The sequence below is a fragment of the Schistocerca americana genome, chromosome 3 (genome assembly GCF_021461395.2).
Source record: "Schistocerca americana isolate TAMUIC-IGC-003095 chromosome 3, iqSchAmer2.1, whole genome shotgun sequence".
Classification (NCBI taxonomy): domain Eukaryota; kingdom Metazoa; phylum Arthropoda; class Insecta; order Orthoptera; family Acrididae; genus Schistocerca; species Schistocerca americana.
The window spans coordinates 905,768,566-905,787,815 of record NC_060121.1 but is presented as its reverse complement, the minus strand read 5'-3'; the positions used below and the strand labels follow the sequence as shown (position 1 = coordinate 905,787,815).

Here is a 19,250-nt window from a genome sequence, read left to right as displayed (position 1 = left end):
TTTTGTTGTAATGTAAACACCTCAGGAAGTAGTTACAGTAGTTACTTGTTGGTGGACTCAGGCCTTTTGTACTACTTTGCATCTAGTCTGCAGCTCGTAGTCCAGTGGCTAGCATTGCTGCCTTTGGATCTCGGGGTCCTGGGCTCAATTCCCGGATAGGTTGTGGATTTTCTCTGCCCGGGGACTGGGTGTTTATGTTGTTCTCATCATTTCATCACCATCATTCGTAACAGTAGCTAGATTGGATTGTGTAAAAATTGGATTGTTTGAAAATTGGCGCTGATGAACGCGCAGTTGAACGCCCCACAAACCACGTATCATCATCACTTCGGATCTAGGGGCAGCTTGACGTTGGCAGCGCTTGGAGTCCAACGAATATCTTTAAAGTACACTCCTGGAAATGGAAAAAAGAACACATTGACACCGGTGTGTCAGACCCACCATACTTGCTCCGGACACTGCGAGAGGGCTGTACAAGCAATGATCACACGCACGGCACAGCGGACACACCAGGAACCGCGGTGTTAGCCGTCGAATGGCGCTAGCTGCGCAGCATTTGTGCACCGCCGCCGTCAGTGTCAGCCAGTTTGCCGTGGCATACGGAGCTCCATCGCAGTCTTGAACACTGGTAGCATGCCGCGACAGCGTGGACGTGAACCGTATGTGCAGTTGACGGACTTTGAGCGAGGGCGTATAGTGGGCATGCGGGAGGCCGGGTGGACGTACCGCCGAATTGCTCAACACGTGGGGCGTGAGGTCTCCACAGTACATCGATGTTGTCGCCAGTGGTCGGCGGAAGGTGCACGTGCCCGTCGACCTGGGACCGGACCGCAGCGACGCACGGATGCACGCCAAGATCGTAGGATCCTACACAGTGCCGTAGGGGACCGCACCGCCACTTCCCAGCAAATTAGGGACACTGTTGCTCCTGGGGTATCGGCGAGGACCATTCGCAACCGTCTCCATGAAGCTGGGCTACGGTCCCGCACACCGTTAGGCCGTCTTCCGCTCACGCCCCAACATCGTGCAGCCCGCCTCCAGTGGTGTCGCGACAGGCGTGAATGGAGGGACGAATGGAGACGTGTCGTCTTCAGCGATGAGAGTCGCTTCTGCCTTGGTGCCAATGATGGTCGTATGCGTGTTTGGCGCCGTGCAGGTGAGCGCCACAATCAGGACTGCATACGACCGAGGCACACAGTGCCAACACCCGGCATCATGGTGTGGGGAGCGATCTCCTACACTGGCCGTACACCACTGGTGATCGTCGAGGGGACACTGAATAGTGCACGGTACATCCAAACCGTCATCGAACCCATCGTTCTACCATTCCTAGACCGGCAAGGGAACTTGCTGTTCCAACAGGACAATGCACGTCCGCATGTATCCCGTGCCACCCAACGTGCTCTAGAAGGTGTAAGTCAACTACCCTGGCCAGCAAGATCTCCGGATCTGTCCCCCATTGAGCATGTTTGGGACTGGATGAAGCGTCGTCTCACGCGGTCTGCACGTCCAGCACGAACGCTGGTCCAACTGAGGCGCCAGGTGGAAATGGCATGGCAAGCCGTTCCACAGGACTACATCCAGCATCTCTACGATCGTCTCCATGGGAGAATAGCAGCCTGCATTGCTGCGAAAGGTGGATATACACTGTACTAGTACCGACATTGTGCATGCTCTGTTGCCTGTGTCTATGTGCCTGTGGTTCCGTCAGTGTGATCATGTGATGTATCTGACCCCGGGAATGTGTCAATAAAGTTTCCCCTTCCTGGGACAATGAATTCACGGTGTTCTTATTTCAATTTCCAGGATTGTAGTTCTGATTGCTTCTGGCAGCACTTGCGAAATCGTCAAGTTATCGTGGCCAAGCTGTAGTTGACAAACGCAACCGGAAAGAAGTGACTGTGATAAGTGACAGTGTATCACAGTGGGCCCGCAAGAAGAGAGGAAATCGATGTGGTGAAATATTGTTCGGTACATCCTGAAACTGTTGGCAGGCATCAAGCACATAACACAAGGGGTAGCGTAGCACAGATGGCACGAGTGGAAGATTCTACAGCTGAGTGGCCAACGGGCGAGGCAGGTGAAGTCTGGCATATGGGGAAGGGGGAGAGTGGAGGAGTTGTATTCTAATATCGCTGCACACGGTGTACGATTACGCAATAAACACTACAGCATAAAGACAGGAAGGAGGAGTAGAACTTAATGGTATTCTGTTGTCAGGGGAGGCGAGGGGAGGGGGGGGGGGAGGGTAGAATTGGATCAGTATGTATCAGTGGGATAGTTTCAATTTTGATGTGAATGAACATGAAACAATGGAAGCTATTGTTTAGTTGCATCCACTTGCGTCTACTACCATACTAGTACAGCTGTATCACTGACGGAAACAGTATTAAGGAACCAAAAAGAAACTACATTCAGCTTACAGTTTTATAAGTTTATTTTAAAAATGTATGCATTATCTAACACAAAACTTAAATTTTAAAAAAATAACTCCTAATAATAAATTACATTCTAAAAAGTCATTTCTGCACAGCAACAGTCTAAAATCTTCAATTCAGGGGCGGACAGACATTAAACAACCCAAATTTTTCAGATGTTCTAACTTCTTACTGAGTAAAACATGTCACAATGTGAAGCTTACACTACCTAAGAGGAAAACCGACTGTTATGTTTAAGACAGCAGTAAGGTTTACGTGCCTCAAATGTTTGGGAATCTTTGAGTGCTTATGTTGGCAGCAGAATCTCATCTTTTGCGTCGGGCTACTGGCGACTTGCTTCACATAGCATAACCAGGAGTCAGTCCCAGGGGAGAGCGTCTCATAATCGGAATAGACATTGAGCTCACCTCAGAAAACTGGTTACCACATAGCTACTAGTTAACATTTTTTGTATAATAGCCACTATTATCAGTGATGCTGTTCATGAAGGCATGTGACTGTTAATGGTTCCCCTGTTTTGTTCTTTGAAACAATCGTAATCAGTTTAGAAATTAGTCTGACAAGAAATCAATGGCACACACGACTATCCGTTTGTAAAGAGTAGTCCTTACGACATTCACTTTGGGCACTCGCTGTGTTTGTAGTTGGTGCTACTGAAACATGTAACCTACTGAAACACCTCTACATAGGGTATTGACCTTGCAGGAATAAACGTGAATTTTTTTCGAAGGCCAACGTGTCGGCTATTTTGATAAGCAGCCTTGGACTGAATTGCCCTGAGGAACATTAAATTCAATTTTTGTCGGTGCTTAACCAAATATGACAGTAATATTGAATAGAAAAAAACTTAGCTGATCTTCTGCAAAAAGTTATTGATTTGATCGTGAACTTGCTTTCGGTTTCTCGAGCTATCGTTGTTGTCACCAGACGATGGCCTAAGAAACTGGAAGCCAGTTAATGATTATATAAATAGCATTTATCAGAACACCAGGAAGGTGTGTACTTCATATTCGCTAGTGAAACTTATCTGCAACAACAGCAAAAATTCAGTTTGTTTTTATTTAAGATGTTGTGTTTAAGACTTAAGAATTTTTTTTTCATTGGATACCGGCTCACAAAGGCTACAGTCATATATTTCCACCATTCTTACATCTAAATTGGCCAGAATCTTCAACGGGAATAATAAACAAAATAAAATGTGTTCCCTAGTTTTATGTTGAAATTGATATGAATTCGACAGCTGCTACAATCACTATCGGGCAAAGTAGTGTGTGAGAGGAAAAAGGTGGAAAATGCGTGAACTACTGCGCTGGGAGAGCACAGTGTAATTCGTACAATGTGTTTCATGGATCTGTAGGTACGAAATTGAAGGGGGAAAGTGATTATCCTGCTAGTGGTTGCGGGTGTACGGATTACAATTGGTTTCGAAGGCGACAACAAGATAGAGCGGTCGGGTTGCTTTTTGGCCGGTATTTCGCGGTGCTGCCCGTGCAGGGTGGGCGCCTGGCAGCCTAGTCAGACATGTTCATGTTCCTGGCGATGGCCTCTCGGTGCGCCGCCTCGTGAGCTCTGCGTGCCGCCTTCACCTCCGGCGTCTCGGTCACCGACATCGGCACCACGAAGCCGGAGTCGACGGGCCTCTGGTCCGGCTGCTGCTGCTGCTGCGGCTGCTGCGGGGGCGGTTGCTGGCGGCTGTGGTCGGAGGGCGCTACGGGCAGGTTGGTGGCGGCCACCCGGAAGCCGTTCAGGTCGTCCGACAGGTACTTGACCGTCTGCACGACGCCGTTCGCGTCCAGGTAGGAGTAGCCGCCGGCCACGGTGCCGTCGCCGCCGCCCGCCTCGTGCTTGGCCGACAGCTGCCCGACGTACCCGTACGTGTACTGGCCGAGCTCGCCCTGCGCGTGGTACTGCGTCTGCACCCCCGGCAGCACCGCCGCCGTCGTCGCGTACGGCAGGGGGGCGGGCGCCGCGTACGTCGCTACGGGCGCCGGGGCGGCGTACGTCGCGATGCGCGCGGGAGCCGCCGCCGCGTACGTGAGCGTGGTGGGGTGCGCGGGGGCCGTGTACGTGAAGGTCGCGGGCGCGGGGGCGGTGTACGTTACCGTAGCTGGAGCGGCGGCCGCCGTGTACGTCGCTACCGGCGCTGGGGCGGTGTACGTCGTGACGGCGGCGGGGGCGGCGGCGGTGTACGTGGCGACTGAAGCCGGGGCCGCGGCGAACGAGGCGATCTTGGCCGGCGCGGCGGATGTGTACGTGATCTTCGCCGGCGCTGCGGCGGCATACGTGTGGGCCGTGTACGTGATCGGCGCGGGAGCCGTGTACGTCGCAGCCGTCGGCGCAGGTAAGGCAGTCGCGACGGCCGCGGGGGCGGCAGGGGCGTACCCGTAGCCGTACAGGTTGGACGGCGCCACCGGGTAGCCGGAATGCGCGAGGTACGTGTTGTGCTGGACGGGGAAGCCCGTGTTGGCCGTGGCGAATGTGGTAGGGTCAGTAAAAGAGTAGAAGAACTTGTTCAGCGAGTGGACATCTCCGTTGACGCTGCCGCTGGCGCCACCGGCACCACCTCCACTGCCGAAGCTGCTGCCAGAGCCGCCGAAACCGTTGAAGCTGCCACCGCCGGCGCTGGAGCCTCCTATGCCGTTCACAGAGAACCCACCTCCGTTCTGTCTGGGCGGTGGGGTAGTGGTTGTGGTGGTCGTGGTGGTCGTGGTCGGCGGTGGTGGTGGTGGTGGTGGTGGCGGAGGCGGCGGCGGGGCCGGCTTGTGGTGCTGCAGCTGAGGCTGCTGCGGCTTCACCTCCGAGGCGGGGTAGGTGTGCAGCAGGCGGAAGCCGTTGCTGACGTAGTGCACGCTCTGCAGGTGGCCGTTGGCGTCCACGTACGAGTAACCGCCCAGCAGAGCGCCGTCCGTCCCGCCCCCACCGTTCCCGCCGCCCCCGCCGCCATTCCCGTTGCCGTTGCCGTTGCCGTTGCCGTTGCCGCCCCCGTAGTCGTTGTAGTCGTAATCCTCGAACCGTTCCGGTGGGGGTGGCGGGGGCGGCAGGAAGGAGGACAGGAAGCCAGGGGAGGCCTTGGGGGCGGCGGCCACCAACGCCAGCAGGGCGCTCAGCACAGCCTGTGGAAGACAAAACGAGTTCAGTACGCTGGACCGGACACAACAGTACTGCTACCTGAAGAAATGAGAAGCAGGAAGATAATCAAACTTGTTTTGGAAAAAGCCGGTCGCTGTGACGGAGCGGTTCTAGGCTCTTCAGTCTGGAACCGCGCGACCGCTATGGTCGCAGGTTCGAATCTTGCCTCGGGCATGGAAGTGTGTGATGTCCTTAGGTTCGTTAGGTTGAAGTAGTTCTAAGTTATGACAGTCCCATAGTGCTCAGAGCCATTTGAACCATTTTTGAACTTGCCTCGGGCATGGATGTGTGTGATGTCCTTAGGTTAATTAGGTTTAAGTAGTTCTAAGTTCTAGGGGACAGAGGACCTCAGATGTTAAGTCCCATACTGCTCAGAGCCATTTGAACCATTTTTTGTTTTGGGAAAAGAAAAGACGCTAAATAGGTCCAAAAGTTCGGTAGTTTTTAGATAATTTCTATGACGCTATACTTTACCGTATAAGGTAACATTCATTTTCATAAGTATCTCACTATTAATTACCGAGTTTTCGACTCACTTATAAAACGTTAGACCTACAGTGCAACGCCTGCTTTCGAGTTGCACGATTTGTTCTGATTTTCGTCTCCTGTACACTCCACAAGATGTAATCCATCCTAGCATTATTCTTTAACGATTTCTCAACTAGTCCCGCTGTTGAGCTGTTAATTTTACTTCCTATTACGAGATGAATGTAGGGTAAGGTTGGTTGCAGCAGCAGCAGCACTCCGTCATCAGGCCACAAGTAGCCCATGGGGACCTTCCGACCGCCGTGTCATTCTCAGCAGAGGATGCGGGTTGGAGGGGCGTGTGGTCAGCAACCCCTCTCCCGATCGTCACGATGGTTTCCTTTGACCGGGGCCGCTACTGTTCGGTCGATTAGCACTTCAGTTGGCATCACGAGTCTGAGTGCACTCCGAAAAATGGTAACAGCACATGGCGGCCCGGATGGTCACCCATCCAAGTGCCGGCCCCGTCCGACAGCCCTTACCTTCGGTGATCCGACAGGAACTGGTGTATCCACTATGGCTAGGCCATTGCAAGGTTGGGTGAATCAGGTCAAAATTTCTTAGTCTGAATAGAAGACACATTTTTATATGAACAGATTTCCATTGTAAATACTGAAAAACTGTGCCATTTTGCCTCGAAATTCTAATACGTATACATGTTGGTCACCGTTTCAAAAATTTTATCTGAAGAATCAGCAACATAGACCTAGTTCGCGTAAGGCGAATTAGGCCAGTACAGAAATATATGTTATACACGCATTAAAATCACAAAACATTTTCCACAAATAAACATCTTCTTCCCCAGTGAAATAACATGCTTCTAGCGGTTGCCATGATACGTAGTCACCAAGTTTCGTCGATATTGGGTCAAATGGTTCAAAAGGCTCCAAGCACTATGGGACTTAACTGCTGAGGTCATCAGTCCCCTAGAACTTAGAAGTAATTAAACGTAACTAACCTAAGGACATCACACACATTCATGCCCGAGGCAGGATTCGAACCTGCGACTGACTGTAGCGCCTAGATCCGCTCGGCCACTCCGGCCTGCCCTAGCGTTTGCCGGGTGACCAAGGAAATTTCTGAAAAGCCTTGGTCGGAATCGAAGGTATTGTCCCATTTTCAGTTTGGATGGGTTAGGAAATAGTCGGTGACATTTTCAAAGAAACCATTCTGAGCTCCGCCGTAAATGATTTAGGGAAACAACGAAAAACCATATTCCTATGACAGCCCGTCGTTCAATTTCAGGGCTTTAAACATTGTGCAACTGGAAACGCTGAACTGTCCTCGACCAATGTGTAAAAAATAGGAGCTCGGATGGAAGATACTACTTAAGTGTGACACTGGAATGAGTATTTTGTTGTGAGGTAGATATTACATCGCTTTGTATGAAGAGTCATCATAGGAATAGAATATGAGATAATGTTTAGAAAAAACGATGTCTTTAGATGCGTTCCTTAAGTTGAAAAGAATGGCGAAGAAGATGTGGTCAATAAAAGAAAGTATTAAACTAAAATGATTTAGAGAAATCAGGCGTCCTTTAACCGATCTGAAATCCTCTCGCATAGAATAAGAGCTTAGTGTGCCAACTCGTTCCCCCGTGTCTCAGAAAAATGCTGTAGGATTGATGTTGTGGTATCACGAGAGACTTAAAACATTACACCGACAGCTCTCCAGCTTGATTTTAAAACGTCAGTGTTGTTTACACAGTGTTAACGTACCTGGACAAATATTGTAAAACCTTTAAAATCTTGAAACATAATCTAAATGGCAATTATTTGAGACTTCTATTGTGTACTCACACAAAAAACTGTGAAGTACGCTTGATTGGAAGAATTTGTAAGAAATGTAGCTCATCTACCGAAGACAGATTAAAACTATCATGATATTTGATTGAAGGAACTCTTCTTTTGTATCGGCTACGGATACGTGCCAAGCCAGAAGGACTAGTAAGAGAGGCTGAGTGGAGATGAAGCAGGAACTTTGTGTCCGCCCCCGGTAGCTGAATGGTCAGCGTGACGGATTGTCAATCCTCTGAGCCCGGGTTGGATTTCCGGCTGGGTGTTGTATTGTCTTCATCATCATCCTACACATCCTCATCGACTGCAGGTCGTCGAAGTGGCGTCAAATTGAAAGACCGGCACCCGACAAACGGTCTGCCCGACGGGGGATCCTATCCATAGATTAAATAAATAAGTAACATCTCTGTTAGACAAGGATGACAGAAGATAGTTGTGGTGTTCTAGTTACAAAGGAACTGTTCAGTCAGCCATCTCACGGACTTTAGGATATAAGCATTAATATAAATCAGGATGGCCTCACAGATATATGAACCGTTACTGTTTCCGCATGTGAGTTCAGTGATTTGACGACAGCGTACCTCTTTCAGCAAAGAAGTGGCGAGGCTAAAAACATTCCACAGCGATATGCCAGATGACTCACTTCGTCCACCTAACGAACTTTACCGGGATGCCACGTAAGATGCAAACTGCGCAACTTACTAAAGACTTCGTTCAGAATGTCAAAAACCTCTCTCACTTATGCACACATGTCGTATCAGGAACCAACCAAGAAATTGGAAAAAGAAATGTTTTCTCGCCTTGCTTTTGGAAACAAAATAAGACATTATGGGAGAGGAAGAGCGGGACAGTAAAATCGAATTCGTCCGAAGCGCTCATGCAGTGCAAAAGTAGGTATAGTTTATGTGTTGCAAATCTGCAGAAATCCGATGTTGGGTGACTAATCCTCGTGCACGAGATGGCCACGAGATGGCGATCAGAGTGAGTCGCAGTGGCTGGCAGCAGCGTGCGCGAACAGCCGAGTGCGTGACTTGAGTCAGCCCACGACCCAGAAGCGCGCGCGTGTCCTTGACACAGCGTGGCGGCGGCGAAGACAATATGTGTTTTGAGGCGGGCAAGGTCGCCGCTAATCGCCGCCACGTCGTTATGCAGATGGATCGCCGATCCCGGACTCTGCAGTATCCGGAACGCCCCCGCCCAAAACTCGGTTCACTATGCACTTTTGTTTGCGGCACGTGTTGTGTGTGAATGAGTTAAGAGTATGGAGATGAACGGGCAGTTAAGAAAATCACACACACACACACACACATATATATATAAAATTTTTGGCTGGGACAATGGACAAAATTGCCCAAGAAATAAATTAAAATTGTTCCAGTTCTCTGGTTCCAAGGTTTTCGGGAACTTTTCCTTGGTTGGCAGGCGAATGCCTGAAGTGGAAATAATTCCGGTAACGTTCCAGATTGGGATTTCCTCTGCATCACTCCCAGTCAACTGGGATATTTAGCAGAACAGACTGAAACTTCCTGGTAAATTAAACCTGTGTGCCGGACTGAGACTCGAAGTCGGAACCTTTGCCTATCGTGGGCAAGTGTTCTACCATCTGAGCTACCCAAGCACGACTCACGCCCCGTCCTCACAACTTTACTTCTGACAGTTTCTCGTCTGCTACCTTCCAAACTTCGCAGAAGCTCTCCTGCATATGCAGATGCCCGCGAAAGGCAAAGGTCCCGAGATCGAGTCTCGGTCCGGCACACAGTTTTAATCTGCCAGAAGTTTCATATAAGCGCACACTCCGCTGCAGAGTGGAAATCTGATTCTGAGAACAGACTGAAGTTCTACGACAGCCCGCCCTGTGTTTACGAGTTAGGAAAAAAAAATCGTCACCGCCCTTCGATGACTTTCTGTTATTTTCATTCCTCTTGAAATATCATCATGCAATTTTGATATTTCCTCGTTCGGAATATTCTCTAGAACAGATGCCTTAGTTCTCTCTGCGTGGGAGATGGGAAAGAGGCGCATTGTCAGAAGTGTGTACATGTTCTGGGTTCACTAGAGGCACAGTTCTAGTGCGGTACGGTTAATTGGTACATCGCAGTGTGCAAAAGCAGTGGCTCGGCAACTGGAAACGTTCTCTAGTACTGAAGTACGCAGGAAATTACGATTCTCGTGGACAACACATCCAACAGATCCACCGTAAAATTCTGGCTGTATAAGGACCAAATGTAATGCTATGTCCAGCTGTAGTTAAACAGTGCCAACAATTTGACTAGGCCTCACAGACATGGGTGACGCTGATCGGGGGGAGTGGGCCACCGACAACGACCGCAGATGACAATGTCCCGGCAATCGAGGAACCGGTTCGCAGATATTGCAGGTTTTCCAGCTATGAGGACGTTCACTCAGCGGCTCTCGAATCGCTACGTGAGCAAGCAGAGGATTTCTACAGCCAAGAAATCGAACGATAGGTAGAATGTTCTGACCGTTGATTATGTTGAAAGATAGTGTCCTGCATCTGTCTCACTTTGAAGTGCAGTACTGCATTTAATAGTCATATAGCCTTTTAGCATAAGTCGCGTCTGAACATAATTCTGTAACCGAAGAAATTTTCTTCTCCTGCCATAGTCTCTTTAGTAAGACTAATGTTCTATGATTATTATGTGGAGACTTGTGTCTCGAACACCAGAATCATCCCAGTTTGTCTGTGCTGTCTTAATCAGTGTTGTCCTTCTGCTCATTGTTGTTTCCTTTTAGGTTGCTTCTCATTCGTGGCGTCGAACTTTTGTTCATAGTTCGCTTAGTTCTAAGCTAAGTACCTTGTAATGCCATTTAAAGGTTCCCCTTTACCAAAACGTCATACACTTGGAAAGAGCACTTACTCGCAAGTATTCTAGGAGCGGACTTCATATTTCATTGTCCATGTCGTGTGGATCAGGACCGCAGAATTTCTTCATAGCTCGTAAATGTCTAAGCAGTCCAAGAAGTCATAAGCCGATTATGCCATAATTATCTTAGAACTGCAGTACTTTTAACGTATTAGTGGCACCAGTTAATTATTTAAGACTAGAGTAGTTTATTTTGTGAGAAAAGCGGTTGATTTGTTATGAAATATGGGATATCGGAAACGGTTCCGAAAGCCGCATAAGCTACAGTGGACAAATCAGTAGCAGAACTCGTTCACTTGGTAAATTCTTGGCGGTAAATGTCAATGTTTGACGTAGTTTGACAATAATCCCCTGTGGCTGAAGAAAATAAATTCCTAGAAACCCTATTAAGAAAATATTGCAAATTTATTCTGGACTATAAGGCCATTGTGCCTGAAGTTTTCCAAGTCTGATAGGCTATCAAGAAAAACTTTTCATCTGGTGAGCGTAAGGGTTTCACAAGGAAATGATAATCAATGACAAGGTTCGTTAATAATTCTCTATACATAGAGGAACTTCATTGGCGTGACGAACGGAATTTGCGATTTCTTCGACTGCAACAGTACCGTAGTGCTCCTATGAAATTTGTTCCACTGGGGAAAACGGTAGTTCGTGATGTGTTAGAATTAATCCTGAAGTGAATTCCTTGTGGAACACTATAGTTTGTAGTATCAGGTTGGCAGCAAAAGCTGTTTTTGGTACAGAAATTTGTTACGACCAGGCTTTTTAAGTGGCGGGTAACAGACGACCTATAGATTTTTCTCCAGGATTATTTGGCGTATTGTAACAGAACAGAATAACCTGGATCTCGTTTTTTTTGTATTTAGCTATAATTTCCTGTTAGGCATCAACCGGTAATTACACTTAAACAACCATGATCTACACTGTTTTCTTCATAAAACTACAAAAGATCTCTGTCACCTCTAGTGACACAATAATACCTTTCTATTTTGTTTTTGATCATAGATGTCATAAATTCAAGGAAACAGAACGCTATCTATCGTACATTTTGAAACTTCATTAGTGTCCGCTGTGTTCCACATTCTTTTTATAAAATAATGATACGTTATTACTGCCAATATTTGCTAAGAACTTTTCGCCAAAGAACTGTTTAAAATAGCCCTTCTCCTTATGAATACATATATTGTTGGACGCTGCAATAGATTTGCATCTCATATCGTGGCTTAAATTATCCGACAGTTTTCCTGATCACGTAATGGGGAACTACCTTGAACTATTTTTCTCGCAATAATTGATTACCTGACGTGACAGTTTTTTAATACTTCCGTAACACTAAGATAAATATTAATGATTTTGACAAGGACTCCTTTACACCTTGAAATTTATTTTTCAATTGAAGTCAATGGCACATTTTGAAATATAACTACAACTGTGATTCAACTCCGCGACAACGGTTGTCCATCCGTCAGTATTTATAACAACTTTCGTAATTCAGTATACAGCAAAAAAGTAAAAATCTGTGCCGTTTGTTTTCTTATATTTCTATAAAGCTATCAATAAATCCTCTATCTATATAATACGCGGATAATGAGTTTCAATTAGGAACCTGTTATAAGGCATTTCAGAAATGAATAATCGACCCTCAGGACACTAACTGTAGTAGTTGTGGCCAACGTGTTTGAAAGCAGCAGAGATGTGTTGTTGTACATACTATCCAACTAAGTAATGACATACTGTTCACTGTAAAGCTGGCAGTTTAAATGTCTCCTGGGCAATACAGAAAGGGTAATGGAAGTAATTCAGGTACTAAGAATTATGTGTAGTATTGTTCGGTAACTGTAAACGCTCCTTTCGCAAGAACAAAGTGTAAATGGAGGGCTATAAATTCTGTTCAGATATCTTAACAGTGTCAAAATTGGTGCAAATTGGTGCATCCTATGGGATGAGGTAACAAACGCACAATCATACATCAATATACTCTGAGTTGGAAAAAAGAAATATTGAAAATGAAATACGTGAAAACAATTCTGTGCTGACATCTAAGGAAAACGCAGAGAACAGAAAAGTATTAAGTTATGATACACGAAGAGCAATAAGTAAAACATGAAGTATGACAAGATATAAATCCAAGTCGATATCAAAAGAAAAATAGAAATTTGTGTTAACAATGAGCTCACGTCAGTTACGTCACAGTTTTGCTGAATGGCTTCTGTTTCGAGAAGGATGAAACAATAGCAACTATAGGTTCTCAGACGATTGAAAATTCCCTTTCTAAATAGAGGTAGGCACACATTAAAACGCTTTGCAAAATGTTAACAAAACAATAAAGACATACACATTTAAAAAGTCACAAATCAAGCACTGACTTGATCAGTTCTATGTCTTTTGAATTTGAAAGACATCGGTAGATGATTGCAAAAATGTTATAGGCTCCCTAGCATCTTTTATAGAGCAAACTACAAATTTTCAAACTTCCTGGCAGGTTAAGAAACTTCCTGGTAGATTAAAACTGTGTGCCGGACCGAGATTCGAACTCGAGACCTTTGCCTTTCGCGGGCAAGTGCTCTACGAAGTGAGCTACCCAAACACGACTCACGTCCCGTCCTCACAGCTTTACTTCTGCCAGTACCTCGTCTGCCGCCTGGAAGTTTCATATCAGCGCACACTCCGCTGCAGAGTGAAAATCTCATTCTACAAATGTTCAGTTTATAAAAATGACCTGTCCTTCGTTTGTTAATGAGAATACTTTGAGGGAAGAATTCAGAAGTCTCACTCAAAATTCGCCTTTGCCTTAACAGTAGAATTCATTGCCTTGAATAGGTAGATTAGGTTAACTTTACTGTATCCTGCATGGTTCATGTTCTCCCTATGCGGTTAGTGAGAGAGTATCAGGGAACCATTTGTTAATTAATTGCTGCAAAAAAAAAAAAAATACTGACGTTCTTCTGCCTACGGACGTAAAGACTCTTTTACTGAACATTGACTGTCGTATTTCTGTGGCGAGAATAAGAAACCAGCTCAGCATTCGCCTAATAACTTTGGGGTAAAGCACCCAAAGGATTGGCTGGCGTACCACGCTAAAACTCGTTAATGAGGTGTTCGGGTTTGATTCGACGAACGAATGTCACGTTGCCATCTCAGAGCCATACGGCGCGATAGGCGATCTACTGATTCATACCGCTCCCGATTTGAATGTGGGGGACCAGGAACAGATTTCTGGTAGGACGGTACGGAGAAAATGGTTCAAATGGCTTTGAGCACTATGGGACTTAACATCTGAGGCCATCAGTCCCCTAGAACTTAGAAGTACTTAAACCTAACTAACCTAAGGACATCACACACATCCAAGCCCGAGGCAGGATTCGAACCTGCGACCGTAGCGGTCGCGCGGTTCCAGACTGAAGCGCCTAGAACCGCTCGGCCACACCGGCCGGCGGTACGGAGAAAAAGGCACTCCATAGGCTGCAGCATCCAGCGGTCAACATCACATCCTGGACCTTCCTGTGAATTCTGACCATGCCACATAATTCCGTCGCGAGAGCAAGTTACAGTAGGGCAACTCCTCGACGAGAAAGTTTCTATGCTGCGGGTGAATCTTCCGGTTTGTATAGTCGTGGCCCATGCATCTTTCTCGTTCCGACGTTTCGCCCAGAACTGCGATGCACATCTTCAGAGATGCTCCTGTTTCCGCAATATTAAGAGTATACATGAACACCTCTGTAGATGTGTAGCGCAGCTCTGGACGAAATGAAGACCATACAAGCCGGAAACTTCACTAGACTATACTCGTGAAAGCCTTCGTTGAATGTTTCTAGGCCCTACTGGACTTAGGACACGAAGCCCATTCCCACTACAGTAGTACAGGTTTATATGCCAACTAGAATTTGGAGTAGGTATTAAAATCCAGGGAGAAGAAGTAAAAACTTTGAGGTTCGCCGATGACATTGTAATTCTGTCAGAGACAGCAAAGGACTTGGAAGAGCAGTTGAACGGAATGGACAGTGTCTTGAAACGAGGATATAAGATGAACATCAACAAAAGCAAATCGAGGATCATGGAATGTAGTCGAATTAAGTAGGGTGATGCTGAGGGAATTAGATTAGGAAATGAGACACTTAAAAAAGTAATAAAGGAGTTTTGCTATTTGCGGAGCAAAATAACTGATGATGGTCGAAGTAGAGAGGATATAAACTATAGACTGGCAATTGCAAGGAAAGCGTTTCTGAAGAAGAGAAATTCGTTAACATCGAGTATAGATTTAAGTGTCAGGAAGTCGTTTCTGAAAGTATTTGTATGGAGTGTAGCCGTGTATGGAAGTGAATCATGGACAATAAATAGTTTGGACAAGAAGAGAATAGAAGCTTTTGAAATGTGGTGCTACAGAAGAATGTTGAAGATTCGGTGGGTAGATCACGTAACTAATGAGGAGGTATTGAATAGGAATGGGGAGAAGAGAAGTTTGTGGCACAACTTGACTAGAAGAAGGGATCGGTTGGTAGGACATGTCCTGAGGCATCAAGGGATCACAAATTTAGCGTTGGAGGGCAGCGTGGAAGGTAAAAATCGTAGAGGGAGACCAAGAGATGAATACACTAAGCAGATTCAGAAGGATGTAGGATGCAGTAGGTACTGGGAGATGAAGGAGCTTACGCAGAATAGATTAGCATGGAGAGCTGCATCAAACCAGTCTCAGGACTGAAGACCACAACAACAACAACAACTGGACTTAGCGTAATGGAATGATTTCTCGCTTCATTTCACCAGCCAGTACAAGGATGGATAATCGTAAATGGGCAATGATGTCCATCAGCCTGGCGAATTTAACAGAATTTGTGGTACCCCGATACAGTAAGATGATAGTCTGCGGTTGAGAATAAAATGAAACTAGTGTGTATGTAACACAAACATTTACTTTCCTCATGTACTTTTACCTAGCACTTAAAATCTATGCAGAGTTCACATATTATGCATGTTGTAGATGCTTTACTAGTCATCCTTGGTAGTAGACGCGCTGAGAACGCTCAGAACTCAGAGAAACTGCTTTGTTTGCAGACGGCAGCGGCGGCTACTCACCAGGAGTGTCCTCATGTTGGAGGCAGTGGCTGCGGCCTGGAGGAAGAGCGTGTAGCGGTGTCGCCTCTGCCCCGAGGCGGCCGCCTCTATATATATAGGGCGGCGCGCCGCCGCCCACGCCGCTCACCGCCGTGCTGGGCCGCCGCCCCTCGCCCCCGGGGGCCACGGATGCCCCCTGCCACCCCCCTCCGGCGGCATTAGCACTTTTGATGGCGCATTATGCTCGGCGCCGCACCGCGACGCGGCAACTCAGTTCCGCTCCGCTCCATCCGCTTCACACGCTGGGGGAACTCCTTCTCGGAATGCTTTTGGAAGCCCACGGCTTGGCGCGAGGACTAGTAGGTAAGAATAGCCAACAAGACGCGGCGCCGAAGCTTCTAACGCACGTCGGCTGCCTAGTCTCCGACGAGGACCAACGATTCTTTGTGAGTTTTTAAGACATCTTACACACCTACTACCTTTAAAAGTTGTTCTTCAGTTGCCTAAAGTCTTTTACGATAGTCAGATCTTTCAAAAGGTGTCCATCAACTTCGTATAATCTCTTACCACATCCAATTGTTGTCTAACGGAAGTCTTGTAAGCCGCAAACCAGTCCGCTAACCAAATAAATATAGCACTCTTAGAAAAACTCAGGTTTTACGGAATCGAAGGCTATACACATAGCTGGTTTGAATCATGCTTAATGAACAGCAAGCAAAAAGTTGTGCTGAATAGCACAAATAATGTTGAGAGGGTGGTAAATTTTAGTGAATTATCACAAAGGGGGCCCCACAGGGTTAAATTTTGAGTCCTCTGTTTTTCCTTATTCACGTGAATGACCTCTCACTTAACCTCTTCAGTGCCGAAGATAAACAAAGAATGGAAAAATATTTCAGTCACTTTTTTTTGTCTCAAAGTAGCACAAAAAACTAATTTTGAAATTTTATTTTAGATAATGTTTGGATAATTGAATGTAGACATATGTGTACATTGGGTCTTAACAGAGAAAAAAATGCCGATATCTTAGTATTTTCATATTTTTATTTACAATGAAATATGTTCACATTACTTCTCATTTTTATGTACGCATTACATTTTATGAACACATTACTTCTCATGCTTATGGAATTTAGCAAAACAATTGTTTTTTTAATACGCACAAATAAGCTTTGCACTTTTCACACATTATGCGAGAACGTGGCTTGCACCCTGGTAGCCGACACCTTGAGGCAAAAATACTCTCAATATATTCAGGAAGGTGGTCAACCCTGTCACATTTGCTTTCTCTAGTTGGCTTTGGCACATCTTCGTTTTGTGTGGTTTGATGCTCCTCATCTTCATCAGAACTGCTGACATTCTCCTGTGTTACACTCGGAGATATTTCTTTCGACAGTTACAGTAAGTCTACAATTTTTGAAGACTTCACCGAGTCGTGGGCCAAGTGAATTTAATGAGAGACATCCACTTTTGTTTTGGTATCCCTTCTTTTTGACAACACCTTTCGTACATAATCCATGACTTAATAGTGGCACACCAATACGTTCAGGTGGAGTTGGAAGTTCATCAACAGAATCCTCATCTTCATCTGACAAGGTACTCAAGTCACTCGTCTGAAGTAGTTTCATAATTTCATCGTGTGTCAAAGCTGAGAAGCGAAAATTAAATAAAGTGAAGGTAACTGTTGAAGTAATTGAATAAAGAAATTAAAGTGAACCTAATAACAAAATTAAAAATTTTAGAGCTTTTAATGAGTTTAGTACCTTTAGTTTACATGTCCATCATGCTACCCGTAACACCGACAACGACTTTGCTCCTACTCTACCGTGTTAGTAGCGTAACTTCCAGATTTTAATTTAGATTACGTTTTAAATCACGATTTCTCAGTGAGATCTGTCTTAGCCTCAGTACCACTACATTTTGTGAGCAGAGACCTGATGTACACAAATGTGTGCTTCTAATTCAACAGTTGATGTTTATGAAATTACGAAACTACCGTTTTCATTACATGCACATATCACTTCCTTGAGGTCTTGTTTCAAGTAAGACACGATAAAAACAGCAATACGATTAAAAAACGAATATTGAAACTGAATTTACCTTCCTCGCGTGTCGCAGATGAAGTCGTCCTTCAGATCGGAAGATTCAGGATGCGAGGAAACCTACCAAAACTGACTTGCGCGCAACATAGCGGCAAAAACAGAAACCGCATGACGTGCACAATCGTGTTAAGGATGTCTTTCAAAAAGTTATTAGATGGTTCTCAGAAAATGGACTATCCCTTAATTTTGAAAAACTCACTATACTCAGTTCTGTACACCGAATAGAGTCGTACTGACAGTTGATGTAGCGTATGAACAGGGCTCAGTTATCAGGGTAGATTTCTCCAAATTTTTGGGTGTTCACATTGATGAGAACTTGAACTGGAAGAAGCACATTACTGAGCTTCTCAAACACTTAAGTTCAGCTTCTTTCGCTCTCCGTATAGTCGCTAGTCTTGGTAATAAACTGATCAGCCTCTTAACGTACTTTGCATATTTCCTCTCAACAATGTCTTATGGAACAGTTTTCTGGAGTAGCTCACCACTTAGACATCAAGTATTGATTGCACAAAAGAGAACAGTCAGAATACTTAGTGGTTTTCACCCAAGGACGCCTTGTAGGCACCTATTCAAAAAGTTAGGTATTTTAACTGCACCATCAGAGTACATATATTCGCTTATGACATTCGTCATAAATAATCCATCTCAATTTACGAAGAACAGTGATATTCACACGTACAACACTACAGGAAAAAAATTACCTATCCTATCCGTTATTGAAGCTGTCAATTGCTCAAAAAGGAGTACATTATTCAGCAACAAAAATCTTTGATCATTTGCCCAATAACATAAAGCGTCTGGCGGGCAGCAGATCAAGTTTTAGGTCTAGCTTAAAATCATTTCTTTTAGACAACTCCTTCTATTCCATGGACGAGTTTCTGTTTCAGAACTGCAAAATAATAATAATAATAATAATAATTTGTACCTTTAAATGTAGTTGCATGTGTAGAACTAAAAATTTCAGTAGTATTAATATATTAGCACTATTCATATATATAGTAATCTGACTTGTTCCATATCATATGAATAAAATAATGGTGAAAATGATCTGCTGAACACGACTTAACTAAACTAAACTAAGAACATCCACATATGTTTACTGTACGTGTTATCAAAAAAAATCTGTTTACTATGTGCTTCCATAAAAACGTGCAAGCTGTCTGACGACCAATGTATTAATTCGAAACAGGTAACAGTGGTTTTTCCAAAAAGTAAACCAAAACCAAATTCCAGCTGGTTGCCGTTGTTATAAGCATTCTCTATCATTATATAAGGCTCTGTACCTTAGTCGGTAAAAATGGAACCCTTATGGGATCACTTTGTTAT

The 19,250-nt window shown here is 45.3% G+C and overlaps 1 protein-coding gene across 1 annotated transcript; it reads right to left on the bottom strand.

Annotated features, from left to right (window-relative positions):
- Positions 1 to 3,143: 3,143 nt before the first annotated feature.
- LOC124606495 (nuclear pore complex protein Nup58-like) lies at positions 3,144 to 5,410 on the bottom strand (the record flags this gene model as incomplete). Its single annotated transcript, XM_047138477.1, has 1 exon — positions 3,144 to 5,410. A coding segment is annotated over one exon (1,461 nt), but the record flags the coding sequence as incomplete, so codon positions are not given.
- Between the last annotated feature and the right edge of the window lie 13,840 nt (positions 5,411 to 19,250).